This window comes from Malaclemys terrapin, chromosome 1, assembly GCF_027887155.1.
Source record: "Malaclemys terrapin pileata isolate rMalTer1 chromosome 1, rMalTer1.hap1, whole genome shotgun sequence".
NCBI classification, from domain to species: domain Eukaryota; kingdom Metazoa; phylum Chordata; order Testudines; family Emydidae; genus Malaclemys; species Malaclemys terrapin.
In genome coordinates, this window is record NC_071505.1 from 79,105,794 (window position 1) to 79,117,478 (window position 11,685).

Genomic DNA, 11,685 nt, shown 5'->3' on the forward strand with positions numbered 1-11,685 from the left:
ATCTAAAATGGCATCCCCTCTTGTTGGTTCAGCAACTACTTGGTGAAGGAATCCATCAACTATCGCATCCAGGAAAATCTGACCCCTATTATTATTATTATTAGCACTTGGTCTCCAGTCTATATCTGGGAAGTTAAGTCTCCCATGATCACACAATTCCCATTAGTATTTACTTCATTAAAAACATTAAAGAGATCTCTATCCATATCCAAATCGGATACCGGTGGTCTATAGCACACCCCAAGCACTATCCCAGAGGAGATTCTAGTAGCTTTCTTCCCCAATGTGATTTTTGCCCAGACAGACTCTGTCTTATCCATTCCATCTTCTTATTTCTTTACAGTCATCATTGATATACAGTGCTACTCCACCACCTTTGCCTTTATTTCTGTCTTTCCTAAACAGCACATACCGTTCAATATCTGTAGTCCAGTCATGATTACTATTCCACCATGTTTCTGTTATCCCTATAATATCTGGTTTCACTTCCTGCACGAATAGCTCTAGTTCCTCCATTTTGTTACCTAGGCTCCTTGCATTGGTGTACAAACATCTTAATTTTTGCTGTTTGGCTTCACTCAGATTCTTTACCTGATTAGGCACAGACATTTTACCACCAGTACATGTCCCTGTAGTTAAAAATATCCCTCTTGGAAATACCATGAAAAGCTCTCTGGTAGTATGAAGAGGACATTTTTACCTTCCTTCTTTTGTACCTTTTTTCCTATTTATAATCTAAAAAAAATCACTATTTTGCAATGGAATACAATTTATTGCAGTTGCTAATCAATTCTGTATACAAACTGGAGTCCTTTCCCACTAAGGTCAATAGCTTATTGTTATCAATGGGAGCAAGGTCAAGCCTTTGGGCCAGAGCGTCAGACAGTGTAAATCACTGTAGCTCCCACTGTAGCGATGCAGATTTACACCCGCCGAGGATCAAGCCCCTTGACTGAACTGTAGATGAGTTTTCCCAAATACTAAGCAAGCAGAAGAAGTTCTGTCCTATTTTTTTAAGGGTGATGTTTCTAGGACTAGCACATATACTCAGCTTTGTGGAAAAAAAACAAACACCACATTTAAATTAGAGGCAAATATTTCTGCCTTGGGCAAACCAAGTGGGAAGTCTGCGGTCTGTTTTTCAGATCCCTACAAATTCAGATGGGGATTCCTTTCTTACACAGATAAAATCAGCCAAAGAAAAGAAAAAAGAACCAGAAGAATTCAGCAATGCCCCTAAACTGCATCTTGAACAAAAAAGATGGAAAAATTCATTTAAAAAACCCAAAGACCCTGTGGTTCTGTACAAACATTACCCATATGGAAAAGCAGATGTGTGCAACAAACCTCTACAGCAGGAATTTCCAAAGCACTTATGCGTCTGGCACTGGGAGCAAAGTGCTTCACCCTGGTCTCCATGCTAAAGCAAACAGACCTCCCACATAGTATCATTTCATGTCTCCAGTATCTGCAGTGCTGGAGCGATTTAATGGTGGGATGGCACCAGCATTCAGAGCTTTTCCTTAGCCTTGTGGAAGACAGTTGTGAAATAGATCACTATGCATCACCGCTGCATCCCCCACATACAATTCTGCATCTTAGTTTATCATCAGGAAATATTTTCTAAACTGACTCTATACTCCCACTTTACATTTTATACTAATCTCTCTATATTTCTTGTATGTCAACATCCTTCACCAAACACTCCAGAATCCACTTGGTATGTACAGACTCCTCAGTTAACAAACAACAGAAACCCTCTACCTCTGGTTCTTCCCTTTCCTTAAGAAGACAATCACTTTCCTCAAAAGAGAGAAACACTCACTCTAGCTCTCTGCCTGATCAGTCTAGTCAGTAACAGCACATGCTTATTGCCAAAATTCAGATATAAAGGAAAGATGATGCAGCATCCATACCTGCCAACGTCTTGGGGGACCATGGATTCCTTTGTGTCACCACTTACCATCAGAAAACGTGAGAGTCCTTTGTATTGCCCTCAGACTTGATGCCAGGAGCTTTCATAGCTTATGAGCCAAATTCAGCTCTCTGGAACATGAGCACATCGCTCACTGAAGTCAGCAGGAGGGTTGTGCACGTCCCATGGCAGAATTTGGCCTTGTGTTTGTTTTTGCAATGTGCTGTAACACCCCCAACACTTGCATTGCTGGCTTCTCTACATGCCTGAAGCTTGAATGAGTGGAGGGTATGTCTTCAATGCACAGATAACCCAGGTGATTGTCTTCCATGTCTAAGCACCCAAGTTAACCTAGCCCAGGTTTGAGTGTTCCCACAGCAAAGCCCTACTCACACTACTGTGTCCTCACAGTTTCTGCACTCACCTATTGTGTCTGGAGGCATATCCCATAGTTCTTTGTGCTGAGATGCTCTTGGATTCTTGCCCAGTCAACTGTGGAAGAACTTGTCTGTCCTTCAGGGGAGTTGAAGAACTGTGGGGAGTCACCAGACCATCAGAGTTGAGTGAATTTATACCCCAGCCAGGTAAGGTAGCCTGGGCTTAAAGCACCTGCTGCAAGTTGAAATGGACTGTTCCCTGAAGTTCCAAATGTGGTAGCAAAAAATAGTGACTTACACACGTAGTCAGAGATTTTTTCTTCATGAATGATGGATTTGGGCTAAAATCCGGGTAACATCCTGGGTTAACTGTGCAGTGGAGACATACTCTGAGGTCTGCGAGGTCAGTAAGGCAGTCCTTACTCACACAAAACTCCCACTGACTTCAGTGGACGTCAGCAAAATGGAATCAAGACTAAACCAAATGTAAAGTTTCAGACTTCAGCTGTTTTAACTATAGCCCTGCCTAAACAAGCAGGATTAGAACCTTTGACTGGGAAAATTCTTTCATCAGTTCACCAGAGCTCAAAAGAAGCTGAAAGGATTTTACTTAAACTCCCAGAAATGCATCTCAGAATCAGGTAGAGAGTGTAGAAAATGTCACTGAGCAGTGAGTTATTCAGACAGTGGTGGGACTGTGAAAGCATGGGGGTAATATTGCACCACTAGCAGGAATAGGAAGAAACTGAACAGAAGAAAACTAGGGTAAAGATCAAGAAGAAAAAGCCATCCTCATAGTGAGACTGTGGAACGGCCTCTCAAAGTATTTGGTGGAAACCTCCTCACTTAAGTTATTTAAGATCAGACTGGACAAAGCAAACATGTAAATGGGGCTGCCTGTGCTATGCAGAGGTAGATGCCCTCTTCAGCTCTTCATGGAAGCAGTAGAGAAGCTGAGCTGAGAGCTAGACTGTTCCTAGCAAGATTTCCTTCCCGAAGAGGGACAGTATGGTACTGGGGTGCTTGTGCTCACCATCACTGAATCAGAGACTGTGGTGTGTGAGAAAGGAGAAGAATCAGAGCTGTGGGGGAGGACTTGGAGAAGAGAGTAGGGTGATGAACTGCCCCTGAGTATCTGGATTGGTCTTGTTTCAGGGGCCCTGTCTGTTGATTTTACAATAATACTTGTGCTTTGTCCCGGTCTGCGAGACTCAGCACACCTGTCTCCCTGAAAGAAACTGGTGAAACTGATGGCAGATTGAATCAGCACATACACATGTCAAGGACATCCCCTAGCAAGCCCCTGCCTTGATGGCACTCTGCCTCCCAGCGATTTCCCCTCCACATGACTCCTCAAGCAATTACACAGAGTGAAACTGACCTAGTGGGGGGGGGGGGGGGGGGAGGAAATGGGAGGAAGGGAATTTGCTTGGCCTGGACAGGGAAGAGTAGGCATTTTTCTCTCTCTTGTCCTCCTGTGTACTAGTTCCCAGTAACCAGAGTTACATGGGGCTAAAGAGGGCTCCTGCTGGAAAGGGGTAGATCTCCTTCCACCTCTAAAATCATGTGTGACTAAACAGCCAGGCCAGCACCTCAGCTGGTATACACTGATGTAGCTCTATTGAAAAAAATCAACATAGCAAGACTGATGTCCAACAGCTGAAGAACTGGCCTTCGCTATTTGCTAGCTCTGGAAAAAAAAAAAAAAGATGAATTGCAGAACTACCAATTTAGTGTTAGTCATTTGGTGAAACAGGAAGGAAGCAGGAAACCCTTGTGACTACTAAGTTCTCAAAGCACAGTTTGCAAAGAAAACTAGATCTTTATGGGCCAAGCTGGTGCTACACTTCTGCCTCTCCACCTGCTGGGTACCTCACCACAATTAGCATTTGATACTAATTTAGCAGCAACCTTTTCACAGCATGAATTGCTTAGTTGCAGGATAGTTCAGTGGACTCCCTTTAAAAAAAAAGGAGGAAGTCATACACTTGCTCAATGGGAGAGGCTCAATTGCGCTCAACAGGTTCAGTTCACAGTGACCCTGCCTGGCTTCCTGCTATTCACATGTGTTACTTCCCTTTTGTGGTAATGGCCTGTGGCACTCAGCCAGAAAACATTATTAATTTCAGAAGTGGCCTGACAACAAACCCACAGTGAAACGAGAGGAAGTGGTGGGGAGGCCATCTGTTGGCTTCAGCAGAACAGTAGGAACATAGCTATGCTGTTTCTACAAGGAAAGCAGATTAATAATCCACAAAGAGGAAACTGGCTAAAATTATCCACAGACCATATTAAAAAAAAAAAAAAAGTCACTTGAGCTGCAGCTGGACAGGAAATTGCTAGAGCTGCTTGCAAATCTCCACTTTGAACACCACAGTATGGGGAATGCCAGGAGCGGAAACCGTTCAAAACTGGATTAGCACAAGCCAAGTTTAACTGCAACCCACTTCTACTTTCACAGTTTATGCACTCGATCTAGGTCACTACTACAAGAGACACCAACTTTTTTTTTTTTTGGCTGCGTTTTGTTTGTTTTTCATTTCACACACTTGCAGTTCCTAAAGTTACAGGAAACATGTTTTGGTTGCCAGGAATTCTAAAGCACCCCAGTCCGCAGCGTATGCTGGAGAATCAGCCAATCCTGACTTGACAACATGCAGACTTAGGGTGAAATGTATATTACCATCCTTGCTATTTAAATTAACTATAACAAACAGGAAGTTACGATCTGAAGTGTTACCATGTCTAAAATCTAACCTGTTCCTTCTGCACAGCCAGAATTGTTTCAGTGCAGCTAAAGAAGAAACTGGGTGTCTCAGGCATTGTTAACTGTATCTAGAACCTGCACAGTTCCAGCACAGGTCAGCAGTGACTGACAGTCATTTACTCTCTGTGGACTGTCTATGGGTCTCAGTGACATGAGTTGGTGGTTTCAAACCTACTATTTGTAGTTAAGTAACCACGCCACAGAAAACACAGATCTTTTGGCATGCTCAGCAGAAAGGCAAAAATTATTCATTCAATAAGCATAGAAACAATTATTCCCCCCATCTCTAGAAGCAGCCCTGCCACAGTAGGGTAGCAGTACATTGATGGGGCAGTGTGGGGGAAGTCTGAATTGTTCTATATATGCTCAGTCTTTTCGGTGATTAAGCAGAGACTATAGAGATCCATCCTCCCCGCCAGACTAAGATGATAGCGCTATCTGAGCATTAACTATTAATTTAGATTACGGTGGGCCAAAGCAGGGATCAGGCCTTTTTTGTGCTAGGGCTGTACAAACATGTAAAGAGACACACCCTCCTTAAAAATATTCCGATGTGTATGCAATTCATCACTAGGAGGGAAATAAACCACTCAGATTCTCAATAGCCAAAAATAGTTATTTATTAATAATTTAAAAATGTACATTCTTATAATAAATTCCAGCTTAAACCTTTTTCACCATGAATTAGGCTCTCCCTCATTGGCAATTGTGTTCAAGTTCACCTTGCGTATACACAAGTACACATGATCACATGTACTTCCAGTTCTAAACCAAAAAAAAGAAAAAGAAAAAGAAAATATTGCATTTGAGGTGAAGCTCCCTGAAGAGTTTGTACAGAGATAAAGCACTGTTTAGCGTATCTGAAATGTTTCTGAAGACAAATCTCTTCCAAGATGATCTATTTACAAAAGGTAAAAAGAGAAACAGCAGCACAAGAGGGGTGTGTGGGTGAACTTACAAGGAAAAGAAAAATAAAAAAGGAAGAGACTCTACTGATTCCCAGAATGTGAATAGCAAATTTCTGACCATAGCCATTGTCTCTCAAGTTTGCCTCAGCTCAATTGAACAATAAAATCAAGCATGCTGCAAATGTATTCTTTGCAAGGGGACAGAAACATAATTCATGAAGAGCACAAAAATGTAGCAGTCCTTTGGGTTGATTTCTTTTCTATAGGCAAAAATTAAAAAATAAAAACATTGCCCATGGATTTAAGATTAAATATTTACACTGATCAAATAGCACACTACAGAACTGGCATCAAACAAGTACTCCAAATACACTGAGCTGAAACCTCTCTCTTTGGCTCCTCTAAATTAAAAAAGAATCAGTCTTCACTGAAGACAACAATCTATGTTACAGATCCCAAAGCAAAGAAGGAAATAGGAAATTCCCAGTCACTAGAGAACACATGCTCAGAATGCCCAGTCTCCCCCTACGTGTTGGAAGTCCTCAGTTCCAAGCCCCTGGCCAGGTGGGTGGTTGTGTAGCCAGCAGGTGCGCTGCCTGCCTTGGGGCAATGCCACATGTTCCTTCTGGGAGACCTCAGCAAGTTCCCTTGTACCTTTCCCAGTGTGCACTGGCAGGGGCCACGAGAGAGCAAAGCTCCATCTCCTTCCTGCTGCCAGAGGGAAACCATTGAGGAATGATCACATGATCCGGACCTGGCGGGGAGGCCATTGGAGAGCGCTCACGTGGACTGCCGGGAATCCACTTGGAAGACATTCTGGTTGGAGGGAGTGGTGAAGTAGAGCTGCTGGCTGGGCACGCGATTGTCGCAGGGGCTGCTGAGCCCCAGGGTCCGCTCGAAGTCCAGCAGCTGGCCCATGAAGTTGAAGTTGGGCGAGATGTTGGATTTCTTCATCTTGACAATGTCGTAGGCGTCATTCATGGACAAGTTGAGCTTTTGCATGAGGTATGCGACGGTCACGGTGACCGAGCGGCTGATCCCTGCTAAGCAGTGCACCAGGACTCCACAGTTCTTCCCCCGAGCTTCATCTGCACACACAGAGAGGGAACACAAGAGAAAAGAGATGCTCATGATCCAGCTGTGACATAGGAGAAATATCAGGGGGGCTGATTCAGATCTCACTTATTACCAGTGTGAATCAAGAATGACTCCAGTGAGGTCAACGGAGACAGTTATACTAGTGCAAAACCAAAGTGAGATCAGAATCGGACCCTGAGATCAGAACAGCATGTAAATCAGAAGGCTGATGAAACTTCACAGTGGCACAGAGGAAACATGCTGTGACCCAGCCCAGACTTTTTATTTTTATTTTCAAAAGATGCTATTTGTACTGAATGCTGGCCCCCCCAAAACCATTCTCCCTGTGTACATTTCCCCCAGCATGTGAAAACTAGAAACCACGCCATATGCCACTGAATGCTTTTTACACAGACCAGCAGACTGCAAAGGTCTATTAAATTATTCTCCAACTGTTGTGCTGCTAACAATGGAGGTATTCAGGCATTTGAAAAGAAAGAGGGAAGTCACAGGGGACAGCCCATTAGGAGGAACAGGATGTCAACGTTGCTGGAAAATGGGTTCCTTTGTAAAAGGAAATGCATTACAATGACTGGAGATTAGTTTCTTCGTGGCTTCCAGCCCACATTTCTTCTTGCTAGGCTCAGATTACCTACATACTTCACTAGCACCGGTATCTCTCCACTGGATTACAACACAGTTTTCCAACACACAGTATGCCCATACATAATCCCCTTTCCCCGGCCTCAAATAAGAAAAGCAATAAACTAATAGTAATACTAAGAGGAGATCAGAAATCCCCATGGTGGCTCAGCGAGAAAAACAGTATCAATCTGAATAAGTAACATGAAAGAGTTTTGAGGTGTGTGTGAAAACATTATCTACCTAGGGTGATATGTGTGAAGTGACTGTATCTTGCACCCTAGATTTTAGGCAGAACTCTTCACTGACTTACATTTGGGAAACTGATAGACAAAATTATTTAAAGGAGATCTAGCTAAAGCACTAAATCTGAAAGGAATACAATTATTTATTGGAGATTTACCTTTAAAAACACTATACCTCTGGAAAGGATACCGTTATTTACAGGCTATATCTAACTATACCACTATAAATCTGAAATTACTTTTAATTGTAATTCTCTCTTGGAAACAAAACAAACAAACAAACAAACAAAAACCCATCACCTCTGTTTTTAAGACTATGAACTAGGTAAATAATAATAAAACTATTACTAATAAATTCACTAGTGTGGATTCTCTTTATTCCCCAAATTTAGCACACTGGGATGGACTGTTCTGGGGTGATCCCATATCAGCTCGACATACAAGTAAACATTTTTGCAATCTGTGAATATAGTTGCTAATTCAACAGGGCTTGTCGCCTAAATCTAGAAAAACAAATTCTATCCGCCCTTTTAATTTCAATCAGTTCTGAAAGTCGAACATTGCGCAGCGGCTATGTGAGACATGCGGCTGACAAATACAAATGATTAAGGGTTTAAACTCTGGAAATGATAAACATCTGGTGGTCCTTTAGCGGTCATAATTCATTAGGGCTCACCTATGAAAGAAATGGCCTCGGGAAAGAACTGAGACAAGTTTTGACTCCAGTGGTCGGAGATGGGGATCTGCTTGTATTTAAACTCTCCGGCGTTCTCAAAGAGATTAGGCAGATTGGGGGTCACATTCAAGATGTATTTAATGCCAAACTCTTCTAAAACGTCCAGATTGGTGGAGTCCTTAGCACAGCCCAAGTAGAGGTAGGGTAAAATCTCGACGGGGAAGGAAGGCTGGTTGTTGGACAGAGGGCTGCCATCTGAGTCAGTGGCACTATTGGGGTCTCGGTCCGTGTCAGATTCAATGTCGGAAGAGGAATCGGAGCTGATTCGCAGGCCTCCTAACCCCAGGACTGGCAGAGAAGGAGAGCTGCTGCTACATGAACTGTCTAGGTTAGTTTCACAGTGCAGGGCGAATTCGGTCTGGAACTTGCTGAAGCCACCTGGGGAGGAAAGCACAGCACAAATGCAACCTGAGATGCGGCGGCGAGCTCCTAGCGTCTCTCTGCCTAGATAGACTCTGTGCACCCCTTCCCCCCAAGTCACACACAGAGAGGGGCACAGATAAAGCCACGTGCGGCGGCCAGGTTTGGGGAAACCGCATTGCTGTCAGCGGGGGACAGGAATCCATTCCACAGCGGAGCTCAATGCATTTCCCTCCTGCTGGGGCTCGCTACAGAAATGGATAGCCGCGCATTCCTTCAGCCACAACCCTATCCTTGCCTCACGGGCCGCTAACGGGTAGCACCGGCAGCTCTGTCCCGTGCCCCGCTAGCTCCCCACCCGAGCGCCTTCCTGGGGAGAAAATCCCCCTCCCCCCCCGTTTGTGGCTTGCAGGGATTTGCACCCAGGTGTGCAGGCGCGAGACAGCGTGTCCCCAAATGGCTCCTGCACGCGTTGGAGTCAACGCCATGGAGGGTCCTAAGCCTAGATAAGCTTGAGGCATGTGCACAGCCCGGCTACCGCTGACATACCACAGGCGACAGACAAAGAACAAAACCCACCCAGCGCCAGGTCCTAGCGGGGCGCCCCCCAGCCGCGGATTTGGGGCCGGTCCCAAGCAGGTCCGTTTAACCCCTCACCTTCCAAATAAAACGCCTTGCAGCCTTCATCCTTCAGCCGCTTGAGCAGCAAGCCCAGCACCGACTCCCCGCCCGTGTTCTCGTTCCACTCGCTGCTGTTCTCGTCGTACAGCACCACGGTGTCTGTCCCGCAGCGCCGGGCAAACTTCTCCCGGTCCTGGTCGCTGGTGGAGAAGAGGGCGCGCAGGGGCAGGTTGCCCTTCTGCAGCCGCCTCAGCATGATGCCGGGCAGGGCCACGCTGATGGCCGACTCGATGTGGGACGACTCGTACAACTCCTGCGAGCGACAGTCCATGAGCAGCAGCCGGCCGTTGCCCAGCTCCAGCTGCTCGTTCAGCCAAGCCACCGTTTTACTGACAGCCATCTCCGACACGAAGGGCACGGGCCTGAACGTATCTAGCATGAGGAAAGGCTGGGGGAGAGCGGCGTGTGGCTTATAAACTGCCCGCTCACTGAGGCATAAGGCTGAACCCCCCCGGCACCCCTAAACTGCACTCCTGCCACCCCAGAAAAATGACTCACCCCCGCCCTCGGTCGCCTCCCCTGCACGGGCAGCAATAGATTTCGGGGAGGACACCAGCGCTCTGACTCCCGAATGCGGGTGGCTGCAGCTTTTTGTCAATGAGTCCCTGAATGAACCTGTCTAATCGCCGGCCCCGTCCAGACGCTCGGGCTCTCTCTCCTCCCCAAGTGAATGAAATCCAATTAACGTGCCATTGACTTGCCCTCCTTTCGCTGAGCACAAAAATACTGCACTGGCCCCTGCTCTTGTGTGATCCCTCTCCCTCTGCCCCCCTTGTGTGCGGCTCGTCAGCCCCGGCTCCCCCCGCCCCCCTGCTTCTCACAACGTGATTTCCCCTCCTCCGCTCCGTCCCCTTGATGTGATCAATGTCCCTTTGAATCAGCCCCGCACACCCCCAGCGCCAGGCAGCTCCTCAATGGATACAAACACGGAACGTCTCAATGGATACATTCTCTCGCCCAGCCAATGAGGGCGCGCGGAAGGGGCTGTTGCCGTGGCGACGGACCGGCTGGAACAGGTTGTGTTGATGAATTGTTAATGAGTTTGTCATTCACAAAAACGGAAAGGAATTTCCGCTCCGGATAAGCTGAGTGCAAACAAGCAGCAACAGCAGCTCAGCGGGAGGAAGGCGAAAGAGGCGGTGGAGGAGTGGGGGCAGGTGAGGGGGGGGGAGACGCAGCAACCCGGGCCGTGCTGCTGAGGCTCATGTTTCCTTCTGGTAAAGTTCATACATAGCAGCAGAGCGATTAGACAACAAATGGTGCAATTGTATGAGGAACAAGAGGCACCTTCTCCCTCTCCGAATTGTCTCCTCAAAATCCTGATCTTTATAGGAACGGGTTAGGCCGCTGTATCTCCCCCAACCCGTCTGGGTTGATTTGAGCCTGGCTTTTAATTACAATTTGTTTTTTGAATGCCCTCTTTCCGGCCGTGGGTTGTATTTGTCCTTGATTGCTCTTTGCAGTGGTGAAGTGTACCGCTCTAATCTAATCATTCCCTACACAAGCCGGGTTCTCGCTAGAATCGGAAATAAGAGCTGAAACGCCGCTATCACTTTAAGAATAAACATACGGTTGATTGTGAAGAGTTCTGCATTGTTTCCGAGGATGACCTTAAACAGCATCCCGAGAGAAAGCGGCCTGCTGTAAGAAAATGCAGGTTTTGTTCTCCCCTCCAGGCAAGCAATGCTAATTGTCCAAGTGCCAGTTTTAAATAGGGCTAGGCGTGGGCCAGAGTTAATGTGTGTTTTAGAAAGTCATGTGGCATTTGCCTTGGTGTCCGCCTGTAGGTTTATTGTCCATTGTTCTGAGAGCCTGACATCAAAGGGTCCTGTATAGCAGAGGGATCCTTTCCTCGTAAATCATTTCTGTAGCACAAAGCCCCCGCGGGCCTGAGGACGCCTGGCCAGAGGGGGTAGCCCGGCTCCCAGGCCCATGACATAGTTCCTGTGCCAAGCTCTAGCTGTTCCATTGACAATA

The 11,685-nt window shown here is 46.2% G+C and overlaps 1 protein-coding gene across 2 annotated transcripts; it reads right to left on the reverse strand.

Moving 5' to 3' along the window:
- Nucleotides 1–5,661: 5,661 nt before the first annotated feature.
- On the reverse strand, nucleotides 5,662–10,484 carry DUSP6 (dual specificity phosphatase 6). 2 transcript variants are annotated; one of them, XM_054027809.1, is made up of 3 exons: nucleotides 9,685–10,483; nucleotides 8,608–9,045; nucleotides 5,662–7,055 (listed from the first exon to the last, which is right to left on the reverse strand). In XM_054027809.1, exons 1-3 carry the CDS (start codon nucleotides 10,085–10,087, stop codon nucleotides 6,748–6,750), a joined length of 1,149 nt encoding a protein of 382 aa, XP_053883784.1. In that variant the 5' UTR covers nucleotides 10,088–10,483; the 3' UTR covers nucleotides 5,662–6,747. The 2 variants fall into 2 exon arrangements, with proteins under 2 accessions (XP_053883784.1, XP_053883793.1); XM_054027818.1 differs by lacking the exon at nucleotides 8,608–9,045 and having other exon boundaries at nucleotides 9,685–10,484.
- Between the last annotated feature and the right edge of the window lie 1,201 nt (nucleotides 10,485–11,685).